Below are 25,625 nucleotides of genomic sequence, written 5' to 3' on the forward strand. Positions count from 1 at the left end.
ATGCATTGCCCATACTTTTCTTCGGATATGTTCTATGTGCTCAAGCACAAATGAGCAACAAATAAATTCCTTCAGTCCCCACTCCTGGTGGACTACCCTGCTTTCAGGGTGCAAAGGAGAGGAGGGATAGCAAGTTATTCATTCCCTCTGCTGACGTAATAATAATAATAATAATAAATACCTCAGTCAGCAAGGGTACTGAATTTAGCCCTTGAATACTGGTGTTTTCCAGTTTCTTGGCTGCATAAATTTTAAGAAGGGCTTATATGTTTCACAGCATCCAAATGGTTAAAGATGAAGTTTGCACCTTAGTTTGCAACAGTCTGCCCAAAACAGAGCTAATAAATTGATTGTCAAAACTACCATTATTAAATTGAAGTTCTAAAAATAAAGTTCAGTGGTTCATGCAACAACTTGCTAAATATTCCCTATTATTACATACCTTAATGTTTCTCTTTTCTCATTTGGATGCATCTCTAAATATGCTGAAATCATGCATGTTACAATGTTTATCTGTATTTCATTGCCATTGAGCCTCAGACTGTTAAGGTAACTTCTGGTTTGACATAGGTGGCAATGCTGCAGCGGACAATGACCCAGAGATGGATGGGGAGGATGGTGTGTCCTTTATTAATCCAATTGGTACTTTATATACTCCAGCACTTAAAGGTATTCATATTGTTCAGAAGTTTTCTAGTGGGCTTATTTCATTTTAGAAATAGTTTGCATCTGTAGGACAGTTTACAACCCTTTGGGTACAGTTTAGTGTCATGGACATGAGGAGGCAGAAAGATAGCAGAGTACAATGGAGAGTAGAGAGAAGTAGGTAGAAGCAGGTAGAGAGAACATCAAGGCTATTAGGAAACACTCCCAATAGTATAGTCTACCCACCTATGAATAATTTTGGGCAAGGAAAGTGGTAACAGAACCTCATAATTCAGATACGTTCGGAAAGAAACAGGCAAAACACCTGACGATTCATTAACAAGCAAGTTCCTTAGAGCATCCCTCAGCAAAGTATCCAAGTTAGGCCAGGTTGTTTCTGGAGAAAACATTGCATTGCTGCTCAGCAGTGCATGGGAGTGATGAATACTGCCACTCCAACTTGTGTTTGCCCAGAAGCCAATGTCATTAATATGTTTGTGATGTGTTCATGAAACACACAAAAAATATCTACTTGTTAAAAAAAATATGTTTGCTTTAGAATAACCAGAAGTATTTTCAAATACAGATGCACTCTGGCCTGGTAGATTCAGCCAGAAAGTTTTGAAAACGTTGCAGTGCTTGATCTTGGAATGAGTAAAGGCCAGGAAAGAAAATGGTGAGCCCCATGGACTACTGCAAGGGCAGGTTTCCCTTAGCCTTGGCAGCAGCTTCCTTGCTAACCTGGTAGGACTATCTGCTCAAAGAGAGCCGGGGAAACTTCAACTGCAGTGAGGTTAAGTTAGCTGTCACATGTTATTTTCTTAATGAGGAAAGGTGGGGAGAAATTGGTTTCTTAGATGGGGCCCACCCTGCCACATCATGCAACAGCAACCACCATGTCCCCTGTTTCTGTCAAGGCCCAAGGGAATTGTAAGAATGGTCTTTACAGTAATTAACTCAGCTTCTTCATCCACTCCCTAGTGACAGAGGGGCATGGAGAGGTGGATATTAGGCTCCATCTTAACTGCAGTCACTGTGAGATGGACGAGTGCCATGTTGATCATGAGAGTCAAAAAGTCATTTGCTTTTGTGAGCCAGGCACAGAGTTGGCTGAGGATGGTGTGTCTTGCATAGGTAAGTAGGTGTGTGGCGTACTGCTAGCATGTGAAACAGAAAGCGCATGGCCAAATGCTGTAGTTTGAACTGTAAGACATCCTGAAAGTGTTTAATCTAGTCTTTCTTAAACCTGACTTCTTTTGAATGTTTCCTTCTTTCCTGCTGCAGTGTTATTTTGCTAGGATATAGCGGCATGATTGCTGAGGACTAGTACACTGAGCAGCATTGCTGTTTTGCTCTACAGTATGTTTGACATACTGGGCAGATCTGCGGAGAGACAAATTTTGTGCTTGATTGCGCTGGTGCTCACATTCTGCTCTGAAATCATGAAAGTGAAGGAATTTTCCAGCTAAAGTTAGATTCCAGGCCAGTTCTCTTAAGAACAAAAACCATGTGCAAGGTGAAGGAAAATATAATTCCTGTGGATTTGGACATTTAAGGTGCAGGCGCAGAATCCGTAAGAAATTCTGTGTGAGATCTCTCTGAGGAAAACTAAAGACATGCCTGTACTTGCCTGTCTTGACAAATCAAATGATCAGAGCTCCATTACTAGGTTTGCCTCATATTCTTGCACAGCAGTTAGAGCAGTGACTCCAGGCTTTTGGGATCCTGATTTCATATTTGTCACTGGCATGGGAAAATTGTTCTGTGTTTTTACCATTTCTATCTGTAAGATGGGTAAAAATCATGGCCATTTTGTCAAGGTGAAATAAACCTTAATAGTGTGATCCCAAATGAGGATGCAGCTATGGAATACCTTGCACTGCACTAACTGTTATCATTTTTTTCTGCCTGGATTAGATGCATTTAGGAGATGATATGTTGCAGTCCTCCTTCTGCTTTTTCTGTGATTTGGCATTGACAGGAGCACTTTAACCCTGACAATGTAATGTTCTTTCCACCTCCCCAACCTCCTGCCCCTGGTTTTTATGGTCTTGTTTTGATACCCAGGGAGTTCACATGTTAATTCATTGATAGCAAACCATCTGTTTTAATGGGTTGATATTAATTGAGAGATGTGAAACAATGAAGTATGAGAAGTCATAGATCCTCTGAACTGATCATGCCAGAGGTTGCTTCTGCGGTATAGGAGCAGCAGATGAGTAAATGGAAGGAATAGCAAAAAAAAAAAAGCAAAAGAAGTGGCTCCTGGAAGATCATTTCAAATATGTAATTCCTTCTTCTCCTTCCTCTGTTACAGCTGAGCCAGTGGTTCATCTCCCTCTCTCCTTGGTCTTGTCTGTACTGACTTCAGCTCTGGTGGCTGTTTTAATGTTGGCTTTTTCGGGAATCATGATAGGTGAGTGTTTCTCTGCAAAAGATATTTTCATAGGAGGGCTGGATATGAGCCATGGATAATTGGGTCCTGGGAGGCAAAAGGATTCAGGTTTTTAGCTACTGCTGTATTTAATAACACCTTCCCACACACACGCCTTAGCTTCAGATTTCAGTAGTTGTTTCTAACCACAATGACCAATTTGAGAAGGCTTCAGTTACTGACTGCATCTCGAAAGAGACATTATTGTTTCTGTTGTACTGTAAAGCTGCCAGAACACAGCTGCTTCTGATTTTGTGAGATCTGTTGCTGTTCAATGCCTAAAAGCTTCTTTATTTTTGTGCCTACATACACATTTTGCCTCTTAATGTACAACATCTAAGCTTAAACTGTCACATAAGTTCCCCTTTTACAAACTGCTACTTAGTAGGATGTGGGTATTCTTGGCATTTTTATTTGAAATTCTGAAAGGTATTTTTCACCCTTTCATGTTCTTATGTTAAACAATCGCTCACCTGCATTCAGTGCAAGCAGAATAGTTTGAATCAATGCAAATCAGCCAGGGATACAAACCTCGGCTTTGCCACCTTGTTTTGTCCACACTGTGTATAGTCTGGGGGAGGAGAGGGATGTTCCTAGAGCAGCAAATGGCAACTATTAAATTCGATTTGTGCAGCTGTTTCCGTTTTAAGGATTTCAGGAGTTATCAGTTGCACACACATGGTCCTACATGTATGATTTCTGGCCTGACAGTACTTTTTTACAATTACTAAATACTTCTCAGGAGTGGAACAGTAATCCTCTTTCCATCCAACTAGTCTATCATTTCCATCTCAGGAAAGAGCAACAATTTAAAAAATCAAAGCAAAGGCAATGAGGAGGAAAATGGAGGACAGGAAGGGTTTGTGGATAGGTCATTACATCCATCTGCCTTTGCGAGTGCATGTTTACCCCTTAAATTCTTCCCCTGAGCAATATCTCCTGGAGAAGATGCAGTAGCTATTACCGTCACAGTCTTTGGGCTCAGTCCAGCTCCCACAGAAATCAATAGTGATTTAACCTGCTCATGATTGTCATCTTGCTTTGGAAAAAGTCCTGCAATATCAATTACTATTTCAAGGAATATCCACAGGATGTTGTCTTTCAAGATGTGAATTCTAATGACGTAGCAGAAGTATCAGTGAAGTGATGCAAGGAATACAACACTACCATAAACTGATTTCAAATGCAGTCTAACTCTGTTGTTTAGAAACAGAAGAAGTTTTGAAGAATGAGCTATTTTTTGTGTACAATGTGTTATTCTGAGCAAACAGCTTTGTCTATTCATTTTGAAGAATATGATGCAATAATTCATTTCAGACTTTAGTCAATTCTGTGTGATTTAGGAAAGTTGGTTATACCCCAGCTCCCTCAAGTTTAGAACGGGACTCATGTTTGGAATGTCCAGTTAAACTAAATAGAGAAGAACAAAAACCTCAGAACTGTGAAATCTAAGGTCTCTTCAAGTGAAATTAATTTTACTTCTTCAAAACAGTTCACAAGCAAGCCTGTTTCTTCATAAGATGTGTAAATCAAAGGTTCCTTTGGTATCTTCAGATTCCATTTTCTGTCTGTAATTATTTGATGTACAGAAATGTGACAGTGTCCCTGTCTGGTTTCATTCCTTGAAATCTGGCCATACAACAGCCAGTTCTAGAGAGATGTGCTGGCTGCACAGCTGCTGTCCTGTTCCAAAGTCAGTCTGTGTCTCTGGTTGACTGTGTTTTCCATGTTTAGTATATCGTCGGAAGCACCAGGAGCTACAAGCCATGCAGATGGAGTTACAGAGCCCAGAATATAAGCTGAGCAAGCTGCGCACCTCCACTATAATGACAGACTACAACCCCAACTACTGCTTTGCAGGAAAGACCACATCCATTAGTGACCTTAAAGAGGTGCCTCGAAAAAACATCTCCCTTATCCGGTAAATTCATCATTGCCTTCCCCATCCTTCACACTACACACTCACGTGGACTGACTCTCTTACAGAGGTGCGAACACACGTCTCTGTGCAGGCACATACAAATCCTTGTGCACTTTTAGTCACATGCCCCTTTTCAGTAGTTGCAGTCGTTGGGCTCGTGTGGAAGGGCCTGGATTTTGGCAGTTGAACTTTTAGAGGTGTAGTGTTAATCTCCTGGGATTATGGGGAGAACTGAATAGTCATCACCAGCAATTCAGATACATCTTTTACAGACAGTGCAGTGAATGGCCCATTTCCAGAATGAAGTGATGAAATGCTGGGAAGGCTGAAGCTTGCAGGAGGCTCCTTTATAAAGTCTTTAATGGGATCTTTGGTATAGACAATGACATCCTTAAGTACAGTATCAGGGAAAACAATGGGTTTGAAAATGCTAGACAGTATTAAAAAGGCAGGAATATGAAGCCAAGAGGATAGTAGTGTCTAGGTAGGAACTTCTGGAAAGCTCAAAAAGGTCTCCTAAGAAAAACTTGAAAATCTGGAGTTCTTACACACTTTGCTCTACTGCAAGGTACTTGTGAATGTGACATGACCCTGGTACCATGCAGTTTTATAGAAAAAGCCAAGTGGAAGCAGGAAAACTTGGAAAACTAGGGAGCTTAAGGTGCTAAAAAAGTTGATTCTCAGAGCAGTCTTTGCAGTCCAAAGTTTTGTTGTCTCTTATGTTATTTCCCCTCACCTGCACATCTTTCTAGATTGCAACTGGAAGTTTCCAGTGTGCCTTGTGCTGCTGCTTCCTTTGTCACTTAGTCTTTGAAAGAATTTTTGAGCTCTGGCGAGCTGCAGATAGCAGAGGATACAGCCGGGAATTGATAAGGGAAGGGAAGGTAGACTTTTTGGAAGGAGGGTGAGTTATGAACTGTAGACATCTGTTTTCTACCCTTAGTTGGTAATAAGTTGGTCAGGAAGAGCCAAGAATAGTGTCTCAATCTGATATCTACAAAATTTTATTAAATGAAGTGGCTGAGTCACAGGCAACACAAGTCCTCACTGTGGTTTCACTGCCTAGACTGGTCTTTATCCTGGTAAAACTATTAGACAGAGCTTAGGCAACAGCAGAGCAGATTGTTCTAGTCTGTTCAAATGGACGGGAGGGCAACAGCCCATGAAAAAACAGTCCACCTATACTTCAGAGGATGTAATCAGTGGAGCTCCCAGGCCAGACCTGGCTCTAACAGGAGGGTGTGTGCTGTAGGAGAGAGCTTTATTGAGAGCCTTTCACCTGGATTGAGATGCAGGAATGTCTCTCAGAGGCTCGAAATACTGCTGTCCAATGTGCAGCCCATGCAGGGTTAAGAGGGACTCGGGATCTGGGATGAAGCCTCGTTTGCTGCCATGGTTTCCTGGGTTGTTGTGTCATGCCACCGATGTGGAATAACTATTGTTGTACCAGTTGACTTAACATTAAGAGAGTGAAGACTGAATAGACAGGTTTGCAAAATCTGTATCACAAGGACCTGGAACAGGACCTATTGTTTGATTACTTTTATTCCCTTCTCTTTCTCTTGTAATCTTACTCAAAATAAAACTGTAAATTTTGTAATATGATCAGTGCTAGAAACAATTCTCAGCATGAATTCCTAGAGCTGAGTGCTTTACAAAGCACTATCATCACCATTTATTGGCTAAGGTACTTGCCCAGAATCACACAATAAATCAGGAAAAGACATTTGGTTTAGAATTCAGGACTTTTGAGAATCATTGTGCCTCCTAGTTTCTTGTTCAATGTTTTGTTTAATGGTGAAGCAGAAACATTATGGGAACTGTTAATGTATTTAGGGTTTGTAAACACCTAGACTTAAGTCCTATCTTTATTGACCTGTTTTGGAGCACCCACCGCTAGAGCACTGACACCAAAGCCATAGAAGAGTGCTCTCCATTACATGCTGCAATACCAGCAGCTCGATTTCATTGGAGACTGTTCGCTTCCAAGGATTGCTTTCCCTACCAATTAAATACATTTTAGGTCCAGGAAAGATCACATCAAGGTCTGGTCCCCTGCATAGTGTCAATATCCAGTTCTCCCTATTTCACTGCCGTGAAAATTGTGAGCCCGTTCTGTGAGCTGTGTCCACAGTGTTATAATGTCTGTTCTCTGTAGTAAAACCTTCTTGTCTTCTCTGGTCTGTCCAGGGGTTTGGGCCACGGAGCCTTTGGTGAGGTATATGAAGGTCAGGTGACAGGGATCCCCAGCGACCCCACTCCCTTGCAGGTGGCTGTGAAAGTAAGTGACAGTGTATGAGTTATCATGATGGTTTCATGCACCTTTCACCCAAGAGTCCCAATGCATTATAAAATTGAAGATGAATGAAGCTTTGCTCTAAGTACTGAAGGATGTGGCTAGAAAGGTTGCTGCTCTGTTGCAACACTTAATCCATCACAGCAATGGTACAACTTGTAGCATATGGGCATGTGAAACTATTAAAAGAGGTCTGTAAGTAGTAAACAGGCAAAGATTTCCCACAGAGCTACAGCAGACTGTAGTTATGAGAACTGAATCCACTCTCTGTCCACCCTCCCCATTCTACACCTGGTGTGGTAATCTGTCCAGAGCCTTGTGAGTCAGGGGCCAAAAGTCTTTATAGGGCCAAAAGCAGCTGGCACATACATCAAAGATTCTGCAAGTAGGAGATGACTGGTTTTCCTGGGATCTCAGCACTCCCTTACAGGATGGATATGCATTGGATGTGAAGCTAAATCCTAAGAGACCCTGATAGGGTTCTCCAGGCCTTCTGCAACCTAACTGGCTTGTTTTCTCCTAGAGGTTACATAGCAGCACAGTCCCGCTGCTGGTTAGAGTTCACAATCTTGCTGGAAGGTAGGAGCATTGAACTGCAGGGAGCTCAGGAACTGTGGTCTCATCCCTCATTCTCTATACAGCAGAATCCCATATACTGAACACTTCCCTGTGCACTCTGGGCTATTTCCTTTGCTGGGAGGAGGATGACAGTGGTGTTGATGGGCTGTGTGTTCTGATATTTACCTTTCAAAAGCTTCACAGTCTAGTTTAGCAATGGTCTAGCTGTTATCTTAGAGTGAGGTTGCTTTTATAGAAATGAGGATTTCTGCAGACAATGTTAGTGCCAGGTGTTCTACATCTGTAAGCTTAAGTATCTTCTCCTTGTCAACCTGTTCTTTCTTTTACAGACATTGCCAGAAGTGTGTTCAGAGCAAGATGAGCTCGACTTTCTCATGGAAGCTCTCATTATTAGGTGTGTATGAATAACATGAACTTGTGTATGCTTGCAAAGCCCAGCACTGTAAAGAAAAAAAGTTCTTTAGAGGTGATGTCCATACAGCACATCTATACAGTAATTTTAGGAGAAAGAGGATAGGCATTACCATCCTTTTCTATTCTTCTTACAAACCAATAGGCACCAAATGACTAAAGGCTAAATTTTGAAAAGGGTCCACACTCGTTTTCATTATCCAAAATGAAAAAATTAAGGCCCTGTTTTCAGAATTGATAATAGGATCTTTTGATTTCTCTTAGAGATGAAAACATGAGGTAAAAACAAACCTGAGGAACTTAGATTTGACTAGTCAAAACTTAACAGCTTGACTTCACATTGACTTTATTCTGCTGTCATGTCAAGTGTCAGTGTCTGAGTCCTGGAATCCACAGGTATGGTTTCTCATCACATTTGAGGTCTGTAGAAATAAAGAAGTATTACAGACTAGACCTCAAGGAACATTCCCTACACAAGCAGATCCCTGTGTCAGTATGTTATTTGGAACAACGCTGCCCTAGCGCAGCTTCTGCCCCTTGGATGGGGAAAATTAAGAGCAGACTCTGTTATCAGACATGTTCTGCTTCCTATACCCCTCAAGTCTTGCTGTAGCCCAGAAAGAATGCAGGGAAGAGGAAAAGTAGCCAAAAGCCACTGCTTCCCCACCCCTGTCCCTGCACTATGCAGACAGATGCAAAGTGCAGGGGTAGTGCTTTAGCTGTATCCAGTTAGCCTACCACTGAGATTTGTTACTTTCTAGAAAAAAAAAACAACAAACCCCAAACATTCCCTGCGGCAAAACATTTTGAATTTTTCCTGCTATTGTGCTTTTTGGATCAAAGTTGCTCCATAACTGAGCCTCCCTGTCTCCACAGCAAGTTCAACCACCAGAACATCGTGCGCTGTATTGGGGTGAGCCTGCAGGCGCTGCCCCGTTTCATCCTGCTGGAGCTCATGGCTGGAGGGGACCTGAAATCGTTCCTGAGAGAGACACGGCCCAGACCGGTAAGAAAAAACTTTATCTAGTAAGTTGCTGCCTTGAGGCAAATACTTAACTGCAAAAGAGCTGATCCATGCAGATACTATTTCCCAGAATTTTCGATGGTCAGAAAATTTCTGTTGCTAGAAGACCACTGTGGAAGCAAGACCCAGGTGTATAGGGAACAGGTGCTGCTGGGGTTATGCAGAGGTGCCTCATTCTCAAACTTTGCTAGATAGCATTGCAGATACTACCTAAAGAAAGACCAAAATCAAAGTTTAAAAAAAACAGAAGTTAAACTCAACTCTTACATCCCTCACACCAGCTGGGGGCAGGCTGGGAGAAGTGTTGAGCTGGTAATGGTAAATCCATTATTTAAACTGCTGATCAGGTGCATTTCTGTGGATATCTCTCAGTTCAAATTTGACATAGGCAAGGAGAGAATCTGGCCTGGAGCAGTTGACTTAATATCAAATATCTTTAGTCCAGAGTTTTTAAGATTTTCCCCGTTGAAATCATCATCAATAGGAAAAGACAGTCAGCTAGAAATGTGTGAGAAAAAAATTACATCTTCTAGAGAGGAATCAATATTTCAGAAGAATAAAGTTTGCTCGGAGTCCCTGGACCAGAAAGGTACACAGATATTGCTGAAGTTTAGCACCAGAGCCCAACTTCATACTTTGTCTCCATATTTCTTCAACATAGGACAAAGTGACGGATTTTATCAGTACAAGAGACACACAGATGACTCTAACAGATATAAATAAGAGTCTTCCTTAAGGCGTCTGGAAACAGATCAACTTTGTACTTTTTCCATGCAGTGTCGTTTTCAGACATATGAAATGGTCTGTGAGACTCAAAACTCTTCAATAGGTTACAATTTAGTGGCTCCTGCCTGGATAAGAAGGCTAAACACCCAGAAAGGAATGTCTGGAATCTGAGCAAGCTGTCTTTGAAAACAAAGGTTGGTTTTCTGAAGAATCTAGAGATGCTCATACAAATGGGCTGAACTTGGTAGTAGGTAAATGGATAAATTCATGTTCTGCAATGTGGGCTGTGGTCTCACCCCATGCAGAGCAAAATGGCATGGGCAAGATATACTGCCTGGTAGATGCTCTTTTCAAAACTACCAGGCCAGGCTGTGCTAGATGTGTTAAGGAGCAGGTGAAACATGATGGGTTTTAGCTCATTAAATTAGAGAAGCCAGCTCAGTAATGATAAAGATCTTGTGAGGAAACGCCAAGAACAGCAGGAATTCTGACCTACTCGGAGTAAAATGAGCCAGCTGCTTTTGTAGATGAAAAGCTCCTAATCTTTACAGGATACAGTCATGGGAGCCTTCTGATGTTTCTGTTTACCCACCCCAGTCATGAGTTCTTCCTTGCCAGGACTTCTGTTCCTGTTAGCAGTAGCTCTGTGGAACCTCTGTGAAGGCCAATGTCAGAAGAGGCAGATAGTTCACTCCATTTCTTCCTTAGTATTTCTCTTTCTGCCTTCTCAGCAACTCCTTCCGTTCTTCTCCTTTCCTTGTGTTTCCTGACCTGTTTGAGGTTACCTGAGACTGACCATAATAACTACTACACACAGGGACTGTTCCCAGCACCTTGAAGATTCTCCCTTATTCCTGCATTTAACTTGCTCCCAGGAGTGAAGCAGACCTGGGATTGATGCCTCTGTTTTCTGCTCAGTCACATTTCTGTGGCACTTTAGGAAGCTGAGTTTCAAATGCAGGTGGGCAGTTGCAAGCTGGAACTGATTCAGAAAATGTTTCCATTCCCTCTTTAACAACTGGATGAATGTGGATAGCCTGACTGCGTGCAGACACAGATCCACGTGATTTTGCTCCACTTCTAACACCTTCTTCCCCTTGCCTTGCTCTGCTTCTGCAACCATCCCGTGTGGCAGCTGCCTGGCAAGAATGACAGAGTAATTCATTGTCTGGCTGCTGGGGCAGCTTCTGAGGGGCCAATGGCACCTGTGAGTGCTGAGAAATCAGCCCCTGGTTGCACGTTTGACTGCCGGCTCAGAAACTGTGAGGCGAGGAGACTGACTGATGAGAAGTGAGATGTGTGCAGGGCGTTGTGCTCTGTGAAATATGGGATCCAACTGCGGAAGTGGATTTACCCTCTGCAGGTACTTGAGGTGTGACTGAGTCTCCGTACATAAGGCCTGTGGCTCAGTACTGCTGGATGTATCTTTGCACTGCTCTTAATGAACCCTGATGTGCTTTCTTCCTCTTATTGCTCATTCAAAGAAGACAGGCAGGAGGTAGGCACAGCAGACTGGATGTGCAGCTTTTCAGGTCCATTAAAGAAAAGGAAAGACAAGGAAGAGTGCAGAGTAAACAGGCTTTGATGAGCTTTGCTTCCAAAAGGAATTAATTGAACACACAAGACCTGGCAGTCTGACTCAGTAGCAGAGGTCCACTGCCTACTCTGCTGTAAGCACCATATAAATTACTGCCTTTCCCCTTATTTTTTTCCAGTTTTGTATTTTTCAGCTGATTTATTTTACTACCTTGTCTTTCCCACCTATTTCGGCTTTCAGCCTAATAATAAAAAAGAGATTTACATGTTCATTCTCTACTTTCATCTCCCAGTTGTTCTCTCCACTCCTCTGCCAGTAACTTCAAATTTGTTTGCCAGTTATGGAAAAAATAATAGAGGTGTGAAAGGCATTAACTTGGCATTAATTCCAAGGCTTCAGGAAAAAGAAAGCACCATGCTAGAGAGATCACCAGTTGCCTTGTTTGGTTTGCCACTGGTCAGCAACAACCTGTGTGACTTGGAGAAAGGCACATACAGCATTCTGCCATGCACTCAGCCACAGAAAAGCAGGAAAGCAAGCAGAGGGAATGGTGAAGGAGAAGGTGAACCAAGGGAAGTGGGACTTAAGACATTGCAAGGGACATGAAATGGGAAGCTAGAGCAACTGCAGGAGAAATCAGAACATGGGATCCAATTTAATGAGAGATCAAGATGCTGCCAGCAGTACTGCATGTTGTTCATCTGTATTCTTCATGAAAATAACAAAAACAGTGTTCAGCCAACACGTAATGATTTTTCTGGACTCTAAGTAAGAATTATCGTGCATTCATCCAACATCACTGATACAAAACCATTGCCTCTTGTGGAGTATGTCGATTTACACCAGCTAGGTCTGTCCACTCCATAAACTTCATCTTCATACTTCCCCACGGGTCCAGGGTTTGCAACCCTGGAAGGTTTCTCTGTTCCATTTCTAATGAAGTTTTACATCTATTACAGGAATACCCCTTCCCCCTCACCTGCAGTAAGGCAGTCTGGTAGATTCAGAGACACCTGGAATCGGAGCCTTTGCTCATTATGAGCATTGTAGAATTGTCCATTCTGGGAAGCTCAGCGCTGATCTTTCTCACACACAGCACAGCAATCAAAGAAGAGCTCTGGGAGACAAATCATATATGGATAAATGATTCCCCTCCTTTGTGCTGTGCAGCCTGTTGCACAGAGCAGTGATTACACTGAACAATACACAGAATTTCATTCACCTTTGGCAAGATTCAGCCTCACCTGGGGAGGTGTCACACTAGTGCTTCCAGCATGCCCACTGCCCTGAGCAGCGGTGCGTTGCAGCTGGCATTGTCCATTCATCTGAGGAGCAAAAGCTGTAAAGCGAATCCTTTGGTGTGTCTCAAGGCTGCCCCCCTTGCAAAATGAATCCCAAACCTCCATTTTTCAAACAAATTACATGGCTAAATTGTCCTTGGCTGGGCAGTCACATCTGTTTTAGAATTGTATTTAGCCAAATAAAAGGTGGAAGGAATTCATCCAAGGAGGGGAAGGAAGGGAGTTTAAAAAAAGAGGAAAAAAGAAAAAAGCTATGTCGTTCAAATCAGCTTCAGCCCACTGACTGCCTTGCAGTACAGCTCAGGTCTGGAATCGATTGCAGAGTAAAGAATTGGGCTTTTTGCTCAGTTTTCACTTCAGGCTTCTGACCCTTGCTCAGAAGAGGAGGGAATGGGTAGATTGAGATATTAAATTCCCTTTGGTTATACCCTGAAAGGAAAGAAGAAGGCATGTGCATCCTTTCTTACTGTAGCCATCTTGTGTAGCTGGTGAGTCACTTCAACTCACAGAAGTAAAAAGGATTATTCCCCCTTCCCCACAAAATGGGGGAAGAGGTGCTTTATGTTTTCAGGAAATAGATGCTCTGTAAAAAGGAAGGTTTAAGGGGAGATGCAGTCCAGTGTTCTAAAGAATCAGTTAAGTATATATATGTAGTGAACTATACTTTGTAAATAATAAAATATAGGCAGGTGGTATGAGGTCACAAACAATTTTGTTTTATGGCTTTGCACTGAACAAAACAGGCTTTGTTCTCACAGATATGCAGCATTTTTCAATTATTTCATTAATCAAGTGTTGAGGCCAGTTATTTTCTAATCTCTTCAAAAGACATTAGGACTTTTTTGAGTTTTACCAGCCAGTGACCACTGTCTAACTACTGGCTGCTGGCTGCTGCAGAGCCTGAACTGATTTCCAGTCCCAGTTAGCAGTGGTTTAGATCAGGTGGGATGGCCAGCAGAGCATCGCATCAGCCTGGAGTTATGTTTCTTTGCAATGGAAGCAGTCCCTGTCATCTGTCACACTGGAGAAGCTGTGCTGGTTTTTGCATTGGTGGGAGAGTCCCATGGGCAGGCGTGACTTTTGAGGACTGGGCAGAATGGTTGGTGTCATAAGAGAGAGCTAAAGAGTGGGATAATCTTGTTTGGTCCAATACCTAAGGCCAATAAACACTTAGCTGGCAAATGGCTGCTGTGGAATAAGCAGTCCCTGACACCCAGTTGTTTGTCATCACTGCTGGCAGCAGCGATTTCCTCCTCCCCCACAGGACTGGCCTCAGGGATCACTGATTCACACCTCGGTGCAGCAGCTGATGGTTTGGCTTCAGAGGCTGACAAATGTGAGCCAGTGCGAATGCTGCCCTTTTTGCTAAAGCATCTGGCTCCTGCTGGCAAGGGCTATGGACTTCATCAGAGGGGCAGGAAGGAGTTGGCAGCCTTAGTCTTCCATAGCTGTTGGCTACACAAACCTGTGTCAGTGCTCCAAGGGGCAAGATAAAACCTACACAGATGTGGAGGAGGGAAAGAGCAAATGTGACTCATGCCATTATACAAAATGTCATTTTCCTTGTTCAAGGTGACTTTAGAGAGGAGCTAGCAATAATACAAAGAAACTTGGTGAGGAATGGTTCAGGCTACAGATCCCAAAAATCGTGCTGAAAATTCAGAAACATCTCCCATGAGAACTGGGGTAAATTCTTACAGGGGCATCCCAATAGAGCTGGAAAGTCAGATCCAGCTGTTCTGATTCTGTCTCTGGGGTCTGTATGACATTGTGTCTGCTCATCCTTTCCATAGTTCATGGATATGAACTCTCTCTTGTGCATTTTTGTAATCCCTTTGTGTATTAACATCGAAGGTTGTCACTTGTTGAAGAATTCCCAGTGTTGTATCAGTGACAAATCACACCATGTTCTTGCTTTTAACCCACGTTTGTCCCTTGTCTTTTGGTAGAATCAGCCCTCCTCCCTTTCCATGCTGGACTTGCTCCATGTGGCCCGTGACATTGCTTGTGGGTGTCAATACCTGGAGGAGAACCACTTCATTCACAGGTAGGTGAACACAACATGGGTGAGACTTGCATACAGGCCAACACAGACTTGTAATGCCCTGCTCCATATGTTTATGTCCTGCTGCACTCTAGTGGCTGGATACCTTTAAACAATGTGGACAAAATCAGAATAATAGAAGCAGTTAACAGAAAAGCTGCTATAAATCAGGTTGGAAAAGGCCTGTATATTTACCAAAAATCCTGAGCCCTGTCTCAGTGCCTGCACTTGTGCAGTCCATTTGGTTACTCTGCAAAGGGACACAATCTCGTGACAGAAGTCTTTAAAGCTCTCCCTATCGTGAATTTTGTTTAGTGCCTCTCTGCTCATTCTGGAACCTTTTTCTTCTCCCTCTCAGAGAACAGCAATACAAGTACAGGCAGAAGTTCAACACCTTATGACTATTGTTATCTGCTCCTGAAGAACAGGGTGTTTGGCAAGCATCTAAAATTCTGCCTGTTGGGTAGAGATGAGTAGAGACGTGGTAATTCACAGTTTTGAAAGGTGTGCCACTGTGCTGTTCAGGTCTCAAGGTTTACTTCAGCCCAGCAGAGGTGGAGCTTGGAGCTTTACCTACATACACAGGCCCGTAGCTTCAGTATTCAGAGCAACACCTGCACATTGTTGTTGTTGTAGCTGTCTCTGACAGTGCAACAACCATTTGACAACATTTGAACAAGCACACTAGGAACAGATCAGTGGATCATTCCCCAGACTAGTACATTGCTGAAATCAGCTCCACTTCTTGCACTCCTTAGAGATTAAAAACAGCTCCTGGGGTGAAGGAGGGCTCTCAGGAGGCCCATCCTTTCAACTGGAAGGTGTTATGTGAAGTTTATAGAGGAAACGTTAAAGAACAGGACTGTTCCTGCCGTGGGGGGCAGATTGGAATTTGAGACTTCGCAGTTATCCGTAAACACTGACGTTTCTGTTGTGGGCTCTCTGAAGTTCAGGAAAGTAGGTACTATTCTTTGCTTTCTTTTTGACTTGCAAAATTGTCAAATGATTAAGTGGTTCTTCTCTTTCTGTTGCTTTTCTTCTCTTTCCCTGTAGGGATATTGCTGCCAGGAACTGCCTCCTTACCTGTCGAGGGCCTGGGAGAGTGGCTAAGATTGGAGACTTTGGAATGGCCCGGGACATATACAGGTAGCAGAGCTAAGCCCAGGGTATCTGCAATTGGAAGCTCACTAAAACGAGGGAGGAGCAGTGTCTGTGCAGGAGAGCAGGCTCTTGTGCTGCTCTGCATAACCCTAGCAAGGCAAGAGTGGAGACATCCCACCCTGGTGAATCCCAGCTAATGTATTTCTGGTGTTTGCCTTTATTTGTAGTTTAACTGTGCTCTGGAGACTTCTTCCGCTCCTGACAGCTCTCTCCTGGGCAATGAAGTCCAATAGTCATGGAAGGTGTTATTCCTCCCTCTTTTATTCTGTCCTCAGTTTCTTTTCTTTACTTTCTCCACGCCGAATGGCATTGATGCGCCCTTTTGTTTTGCGGTCCCAAATCATTCTGAGTTTAATCTCTCTCCTTGACGCTACCCCTGCACCTTTGGTTTCATGTCATCAGTAAATCTTCTCAATTTACTGCAGCTAAAGGAGGAAGGTGCAGAGGAAGGTCAGGAAAATGTAATCACCCAAACTGGAATTCAGCCAAGACACAGGGTTAACTACCCTGCTCTTGCAAGAAGTGCCAGAAAATCTTTAATGACCATAAGCAGTCAGGGCTGCAGTTTGATATCTCATCTTCCATATAGCACCTCTAGAAGTGCAGCACCATATCCCGCTGTGCTGAGGAATTGATTTGCCCCTGACTCGGAAGAAGGAATGCCTCGTGCTCAGTCACCCGCACTGTTTATTCCAGTGCCTTGCCTACTTTTTTTCCTGCTTGGGGATTCTTCTGGCTCTGCTTAGCTTGAGATCTGACAGTATCACAGCCTGAGGTGATGCAAACAGAGTGCTACTTTCAAAAACGTAGGAGTATCAGCTGTGATCAGCTTGGGGTTTTTCCCTCCTCTCCCTTGACAAAGAGCCCCCACGCTGCCCCACTGTCAGATGGGGGCTCTTCTGGGACAAAGTAGCATCTGTCTCTCTCACACAATCAATAGAACCAACTGCCAAGATGTACACTTTGGTGCTGAGCTTTCAAAGGTGCCTTTGAAGTCTGCACGTTTCTTTGTCCAGGAATATCCTTTGGATGCTCAGGCTGTGTAGTTATGATCAGTGATACCAGCTTGCACAAGCATCCTTCCGCAGCTGCCAGCACAGGATTTGGGGCTTGTAGGTTTTATTTAAAATGACAGCCACAATAAAGGACTGTCTCAGGAGCACAGGAGGCGGTTTTTGTGCTAGTGCCCCAGCTCTAATGGCCAACCATCCTTCTCATCAAGCTCCTTGTTCTTACAAAGGCTTTAGGATTTTACTTGCGTTACTTTAGACTGGGCACATATTGGATAGGTTTTGTTTATTTTTGGTGGGGATGCTCAAGGTGACCATGCGGGAAATGAGGTCAAGATCTTGCTGTGGTTGAAAAGGGCAGGGGGATGGCTCTGCCAGCAGCAGTTACTGTTTGAGTAATTCACTAGGAATATGGACACAGATGAGGATAACTGATTCACCAGATCAGGCCTGAAGTGAGGTAGATAAAACAGTCGTTCTGTGGATTGCCCATTTCCACTGCTTTTGTGAGAAGGAGCAGGTCTCTTCAGCATTTTCTCTGCCATACTGTTCTGCCTAAATTAGTCTCTCCTCTGGCTCATAATTTTAATATTTGTAATTGTAAAAATCCCAAATCAATGCCATTTTGTGAATTCTTGGCCGACTCTTTTGTTTTGTTTGTTCTCTGCAGAGCCAGCTACTACCGGAAGGGTGGGTGTGCAATGTTGCCTGTCAAATGGATGCCTCCTGAGGCTTTCATGGAAGGGATATTTACATCAAAAACAGATACATGGTGTGTTTCCTTTCCTTCTCTGTCCAGTCTGTCTGTGTTGTAACCCTTTATGTAAAGGGTTAATATTTTGTAAAAAACACATGTTCAGGTTCATTTCTCATGTACTAAAAGCTGGGTTTTTCAGAGTCACTAGTCTTGGAGGGCAAAGCAACCATATTTACCTACCTATATCCTAGACTTTACTTACTTAACAGTCAACTACTAGTATTTATTAAATGTTACAAAATTCACTGTTACAACTGTGCCGCTTATTTGTGTCTGAATCCTGCAGCAGGGATCCAGCTGCCTGACCAAAGGCTGCAAAGAGTAATGCTGATGGTACTGAACCTAAGGGCATTGCCCACTGGTGATGGTCATTCCTGTATCCTTCACTTTATTTTCCTTTGCTTCTGTATTCAGGTCTTTTGGTGTATTGCTGTGGGAGATATTCTCTTTGGGATACATGCCCTACCCTAGCAAAAGTAACCAGGAGGTTCTGGAGTTTGTCACCAATGGAGGAAGGATGGATCCACCTAAAAACTGCCCTGGCCCTGTGTATGAGATGTTGACTTTAATATATTCATGCAAATAAATTTCTGCTTCAAATGCTTTTCTCTAGTCAAAAGTTAGCTACTTGTAAGATTGATCTTATTGTGGCTAATCTGTTTTATTGAACTTGAGTGCCAGTGATTTCTCTAATATTTAATTTTTCTGTCTGTTTTGGAGAATAATTGAGGGCCCTTTTGAGAATTACTGGCCACTGCTTGTTTGGTCAAAGATGGTGCAGTATTTCTGTGTCTTAGGTTAGCTGTGAAACTTCAATGCATAAGACTGGGCACAGATAGGGAAAACTGGGCTCCTTTATCTGTAGCCCTGCCTACCTTCAGTGAATTGTCCAAGGGATTTTGGGTGGCTGAGTTATTTCTCTGATGGGCTGTGGATTTTACCCCAGTGGCAGTCACATTTCAGTGGCTAGCAGTACATCAGTTGTCTGATTCTGGGGAAGGCAGAGAACTCTTATTTGTTGGAAGTCAGAGTGGTGATGCATGCTTATGATTTCTAAGCTGTTATGTACCACAGGATCTGCTGTTCATAAGCATCTGCTGTTCTGCCCTTTCAGTTACCGCATTATGACCCAGTGTTGGCAGCACCAGCCTGAAGACCGGCCAAATTTTGCCATAATCCTGGAGAGGATTGAGTACTGCACTCAGGTATGGGTGTTCATTCATCCCGGATGAGGTGGGTGGAGAGGGTTCTTCTTGAGGAGAGGTCTAGACAAGCCAGAACATGAGACAAGAAGGCAGCACTGCAATAATGCAGTCAGAAGTCCAGGGAGTGATGCCACCCTGGGAACACTGGCTGGGATATTCACTTCATTGGGTGCTAGATCCATCTTATCTTTCACTGCTGAAGGGCACGGGCTTAAACAAGCTTACACAGCTGTAGAAATAGCACACCAGTAGCTCTTCTTCTGCTTGTAAAGACACAGATTCCAATGAGCAAAAGAGCTAAAACAGGCCAGCCCCTGCGTTTCACATGCCTCGTCCCAGCCACTCCATCCCAGTGTTTACCCTTAAGACATAGTCAGCACTGAACAGGAATGGTCCCAGCTCTGAGCACCCTTTGCAGGTGGTTTCAGCAGCTGCTAGCAATTTTCTGAATCTGATAGTGCTGGAGAAGGCAGGTGGAAACAGCCAGGCTCAAGAAGTGGGGATTCTAAGGCTACGCAAGGAGGGGGAAGGATGAGGCTGGATTTCCAGGCCAAAATTGGATTTACCTAGATTTACCACCAGTTTAGCTTACAAGAAGTAGAGTAGTTTAGACAATGTTTTGCTGCCTTATCAGCACAGGCTCCTTGTATGGCCTCACTGTTAATTGCCTCCATCAGTTTGCTTTCCCTCGCTACTTGGGAAGGTTGATCTGTTTTTCATGTGTGTTTGGATCCTTGGATTGGGAGGCATTTTTTTTCTGCTCTCTGTAATTTGCCACGGCATCTAGAAATAATTAAGGCTGCCCAGATCACCACATTTTCTCTCAGTTTAATTCTCAAAACTGCATAAATGGCTCATAACCACAATCCCTATGGATTTGGGCTTCAAGGGGTCTGCCAGTATTGCCTTCTCTCTGCATTTCCATTCCTCTCTTGTTGTATGGAGGCAATACTTACATGGCTGAAACTTTCTCAATATTATCTGAGAATGTTATGAACTTGGAGATGATAGATTCCAAAACAACATTCCCACAGGAAATTTGTCTGGACATAAAAAATATTTTTCATTGGTTTTGTGCCTCTACTATTCTGTGGTGAGTTTTAGGTTTGGGGTTTTTTTAAGAGTTGGATTTTTAAGGGTATCCCATTATATCTCACAGTTAACTGCATTTCGTCCGCATCCCCTACACGTGGAATATGGGCCCCAGGTAGTGGGAATGATGCACTGTGGTCATAGCATGACAGCTGTCAAATGTGTCAGGTTTTTATTCAATGCATAATGCCAACAGACTTTGAGAAATTCTCATTGTTCTCTCTGGCAGGATCCAGATGTCATCAACACCGCCTTGCCAGTAGAATATGGCCCATCGGCTGAGGAGGAGGAGAAGGTGCGCCCTGACGATCCAGAAGGAATTTCTCCTCTGTTGGTCTCCACACACCAAGATAGAAAGGATGACAAGCAAACCCTGCCATCTCCACCACCCCTGCCATCAGCCATCACTGCTGGAAAATCTCTAGGGAAAGCGCGAGCCTTGGAACAGCCAGTGCCGGGGAAGGTGCCATCAGCCTCAGTAGGGGGACACATCAACATGGCCTATGCCCAGTCCAATCCCCCTTCTGAGCTGCACAAAAGCCGGGGCTCCAGAAACAAGCCCACCAACCTCTGGAATCCAACCTATGGTTCCTGGTTTGCAGAGAAGCAGGCCAGCAAAAACAGTTCTGTGCTGGAGAAGGAGAGGCACGAGAGGGAGAATTTGGGACAGGAAGGAAACTGTACTGTGGGGCCCAACATTATGACTGGCAGGCTGCCAGGCTCCTCCTTGCTATTAGAGCCATCTTCCCTAACTGCAAGTGTTAAAGAAGTGCCTCTCTTTAGGCTTCGCCACTTCCCCTGTGGGAATGTCAACTATGGATACCAACAGCAGGGCTTACCCTTGGAAGCCTCCACGCCACCTTGCGCTAGCACTTATGAGGACCCCGCCCTTAGAAACAAGAGCCACATAACCCAGCAGGGGCCCTGAGAGCCCTCGGCCCTCTTGACTTTTCCCCCTGTGGCCCCTGAGCCTTGAAGAGATGTCCTGTTACCCAACACACCACGAGCAAGGGATCTGACAGCATCACCTTCTATTTTGTGCAAACTTGCTCCGAAAGTGCCACCCTTGCCATTGTAATTTCAACCAACACGAGAGGCTTCAATCCACCGGAGCCCCAGTAGAATGAAAGAACCAAGGGGGAGGGAGGATGCAGATGTTATCTGCAAGGCCCAGCTGCTGTTGCATCAACTCATTCGCATGGTTGTCGTCATGCCCTTCCCGTGAGCTTTTCTCAGTTGTGCGTTCTCTGCTTGCGTGTCAAAGCCGCTACTCACTGCCATGAGTGTTCCATGTCCAAGGTTTTCCATGCCAAACCTGTCGTTGCTGTGGAAGACCTGGAGATCTCCTGCAGCTGGCAGATGTTGTAGTGGGTTTGGGAAGAGCATCCTCTATCCAAACCGAAAAAGGATACAACGTGCACTGAATGGTGACGCGATGGCACATTCTCAAGTCGTGTTCCAGCTACAGTCCAGTCTTCAGAAGTCCTTGAATGCACAGCGGTTATGGGGGTGCTGACAGGGCAATAGAAGGACACTGGTCACACTGCATCCCTTGAAAGAGAGAGGAGAGGAGAGGAAGCAGAGCATGGGTGCAGATGCTATGAGGCATTTGGGGGTTGGGAGAGGCGTTGTTTGCCTGGGGATTTTTGTTTTGTTTTTGTTTTTCTATGCTTAAGCACTAAAACTGAGTAAAGCCCTTTAAAATTCCTTCTGTCCTACAAAAGTAGGAATGCCCTTATCAGGAACTTGTGCGTGTCAAGTGGAACCAAGGTGAAGCTTTAAAGGACCATGGTCATGACAGACTTTCACCATGCCCTGGAAATGGACAGCCACCTGCATACCTCAGAGGTTTACTATAGCCTTTGACGTACCCTGTACAAATAACACCAGAAAGGCAGAAGACTGCATCGTGCCACAGTCCAGATGCCAGATACTGTCTGTATTTGAAGGGTTTAGAGCCCTTGTCCCTTTAACAAAATACATGTATGATAGTGGTTTAAGGACAAACACTCCATTGACTCACTTTGTACACCTTGTGCATGAAAAATATTCCAGTTAAGTGTATTGTCAAAACATAGATGTAGGAAATAATTCATGTGTAAAGATGTGCATTAGTAACTTCAGCTTAGGGTTGCAAGGAGCTGTTTTAGCATGAACGCTATCCAAAAAAGGGGTGCTTATTTCCATAGAAATGGATGTACTGGAGCATCAGCAAAGGAGCGTGAAGGTGTTCTTCAGTCCAAGACTCTTTGTTTCAGTGAAGTGAATCTGAATCTGGCCCTGGATCCAAATGCTGAGGTAAGCTTCCTGTCTTCATAATGGAACAAACCAGAATCCACATATACATACTCCTAAACTCTGAGATGCACAGAATCAAATCGGAGGGCTTGGTTTGGGCCACCCCCCTTGTAAAAAAACACATTGAGGGGAGGGAGAGATCCTAATCTGTCTTTCTGACATCTCTGATACACAAAACTAAATCCTTTTCTAAGACAAATGCCAAATGCCGTAACCATGGGTGGTGGTTGTTTAACAGGCTGTGCTTGAGTCAGGGGCTGCTGTTCATGTGCTGTGTGGGTCTGGTGGGAATAAGGAGGGTTGCTCTTACAGGCTTCTTTAGGTTGAACTCAGAGAGTATTTGTCATCTCCAAGGTTATTAGGCTCACAGCTCTTGCCATGAAATAGCCACTTGGGAGGGATTCTGTCTAGCTTAGGACTGTGTTAGTGTCACACCAGTGTCTCTCTCTAGCTCAGTAAACAAAAGGGGGTAGTTTTTAGAGTCTCAGGAAAGCTGATTAATTCAGGAGGCAAGCACTGCCAGAAAAATTTCTTACACTAGTATATTATTCACATATAATAGCCATTTTCATTTAAATATTCCAGCTTTTTCATTTTCAGAAGAGCTGAAGCTCCTCATTGTTTTCTTTAACGTTTCTTTGCCTGGGAGCACACTGAGTTTTTGCTGCCTTCCCATGTTACTGAGGGCAGAAGCTGACCTGTATACTCATAAGTATTTTTAAAGAATACACAGGAACATAAAGTTGCTAAGTTAATGATCTTTGACTAACTGAAAGTATTAATTCTTGGGTCTGAGGCATCAGCTTTGATGCTGCACAAATACAGATAAGCTGCCAGGTTACAATGTTAAAAAGGTGGCATTTCTAAAGAAGCTTTAAAAGCACAAGCAGCAAGAGATGATTATAAGTTTGTAGGGGTGAAAGGCAAGCTTTCCTAGCATGGTGAGAGTGTGGCTGCTGCTCTCTGAGCTTGTACTGTGCAGTTATTTTATAATAGAATTTCAGCTGAAATACTCTTACAGAATGGGAGTTGTAAAAAAAAATGAAGCAGCTAAACACCTTCCTGTTTCTTACCTATGGAATATGTCAGGAGATAATTCTGTTTGGGGAAATGGTGAATTACTACTGAAATTCTCCACTCTGCTGAGTACAGTGCATTGAGATAAATACTGTTCAGCACTGGCAGTTGGTTTTACATGAGCTTCCTTCCAGTGTCTCCTGTGTAAAACGCTTTGTTGTGGGGTTTTCTTAGGGTTTGTTGGTTTTGGGGGGGAAGGGAGGTTGTTTTTTTTTTCCTTGGGGTTTTTTTGCTTGTTTTTTTTTGAGGGGGGTTGTGTCAGCTTTTGTTTGTGGTTGTTTTTTTTTTAAATCCCCTTTTCAGAGGAATTCAGAAATTCTGTTTGGACTTATTTTTAATATTAAAGACACAACATATCAGAGCTACTCCACACCAAGCATTTAGTTTGTTACCCCTCTTTGCTGTCCAAGCATAGTGCCCCAGGTTGCAAAAATTTTTCTGTAAATATTGATGCTAATCAAATCTTGTCACTCAGAAACAAGGGCTGTAGCATTTGCCTGCCCTCCTCCTTAGAAAACAAATTAATTGCCTGGACCAAAGGGTGCACTGCTGCTTGTGTGCAGGCTGCATCAAAGAGTTTCCTAGTCATTCTGCAATTCCATTGCTTAAATTTTAAGCATCTGTCCTGTTGCCAAAAGCATTGTCAGGATTTCAGTGACAGTGCAAAGTCTTATTTGCATCACTGGGATGATCTGAAGAACGCTTTTCTTAATGATCCCCCTTTTCCTCTGTCCCTCTGTGCACACTCAGGCACTATCAGTTACTGTATGATCTCCAATTAGCTGAAGGGCTGACAGGACATTTAACATGTAACATTTAGCCATGCGAGAGCTGCAGTTGCAGTGCCAGTTTGCCCTGAGCATTTTGTCCAGTCGTGAACCAGAAACTTTTAATTTCTGTGTCTAGAAAGATCCACCTGTTCAGTACCCAGTGCTGCAGGGAACGAAGGGGCTTAAGTCACCATGAGCTCACCAGACCAAAGCACTCTGGATGAGTAAATCCCAAATTCCTTTATCAAACTCCTCCATGCTAGGCTTATAGTGCTGCAGAAAAACAAATTCAAGTTATTTTAACCTTCTTACTCATTTTTGTCTGTAACTTATTTTTTAAATTACAGTTTATTGACACACTGTATATTTTTTAAGGAACTTGTTTTTAAGACTGTTAATCTTTTTCATTGGTAATATTGATGTTCTGATTTATATCTTCCTCATTTTACAGTGGAAAAGTGGGAAGCAGGATGACCTACAAGATGTAAAGCATGACTGGGAAAAACCCTGTACTACCATTCTTATACCTGGAAAATGGCTTATTTCAGGATATTGCCTGTTTCCTATAGGTTTCTGATTCTGTAAGCTGCTGGAGGTAAACTAGGTTGGGATGCCTGTTTCTTTCCAGTTGTCCCGTCATCTTCCCTTTTTGCTACTGAACCTTGTTTCTCCATCATGTGCCTGGAAATGAAGCAAGGGAAGAAGTTGGGTTGGTTCCGCTTCCTCAAGGCACAGCAAAGGAGTGGTGGTGGAAGAGGGGCTTTGCTGTAGCAAGAGGAGGTGCAGGTACCACAGGTTGGAAGCACAAGGGCTGTGTTAATTTGGCTGAGTCAGCCTTGGACAGTGGTGTCAAACTGCTTTGGCTTCCCCCTGCAGAGGCTCCAAGAGCAGCCGCAGCACCTCTGGGCGCAGTCGCTGCACGACACAAAGGGTCTGAAATAGGGTGTGATGGGCGTAACTTTGCATGTCTGCTCCTGTTGCTGCGCCTGTCTTCTGGGTGACGAGAACCTTGACATAGGAATAGCATAAAACAGCCTTCCACAGCAGCAAAGACATGGCCATTTGTCTGTCCCAGAGTTAAACCCACCACAGGAAAATGTCTGAATTGTCTGCATCTGGCTTTTTTAGTAACAAGCTTCATTATAGGAGTGTCTGTCTCATGTACAGCCGTTTATGCAACATTGTTTATAAAGGAAGGGCCTGTGCACTTCAGGGATACTATGAAGAAAAATACTAATATATGGTCATTGAGTATTTTGTATTGAATAGTGTATTTGTATTGTAAACAAGTGTAGTGAACCACAAGGCATGAAGACAAATAAAATGACAGTAGCTGG

The 25,625-nt window shown here is 43.5% G+C and overlaps 1 protein-coding gene across 1 annotated transcript in view; it reads left to right on the forward strand.

Annotated features, from left to right (window-relative positions):
- ALK (ALK receptor tyrosine kinase) overlaps positions 1-25,625 on the forward strand; it is a 313,264-nt gene extending 287,639 nt beyond the window's left edge. Inside the window, exons 18-31 of the mRNA XM_027696652.1 lie at positions 571-669; positions 1,627-1,779; positions 2,963-3,061; positions 4,814-5,000; positions 7,191-7,281; positions 8,205-8,269; positions 9,163-9,292; positions 14,824-14,921; positions 15,972-16,064; positions 17,760-17,861; positions 18,261-18,395; positions 18,961-19,051; positions 20,373-22,441; positions 24,740-25,625. Of these exons, the coding sequence (XP_027552453.1) occupies positions 571-669; positions 1,627-1,779; positions 2,963-3,061; positions 4,814-5,000; positions 7,191-7,281; positions 8,205-8,269; positions 9,163-9,292; positions 14,824-14,921; positions 15,972-16,064; positions 17,760-17,861; positions 18,261-18,395; positions 18,961-19,051; positions 20,373-21,071 (2,042 nt within the window). The 3' untranslated portion in view covers positions 21,072-22,441; positions 24,740-25,625. The remainder of the gene's footprint in view (positions 1-570; positions 670-1,626; positions 1,780-2,962; positions 3,062-4,813; positions 5,001-7,190; positions 7,282-8,204; positions 8,270-9,162; positions 9,293-14,823; positions 14,922-15,971; positions 16,065-17,759; positions 17,862-18,260; positions 18,396-18,960; positions 19,052-20,372; positions 22,442-24,739) is intronic.

This window comes from Neopelma chrysocephalum, unplaced genomic scaffold (genome assembly GCF_003984885.1).
Source record: "Neopelma chrysocephalum unplaced genomic scaffold, ASM398488v2 Primary Assembly neopelma1_108, whole genome shotgun sequence".
NCBI lineage: Eukaryota > Metazoa > Chordata > Aves > Passeriformes > Pipridae > Neopelma > Neopelma chrysocephalum.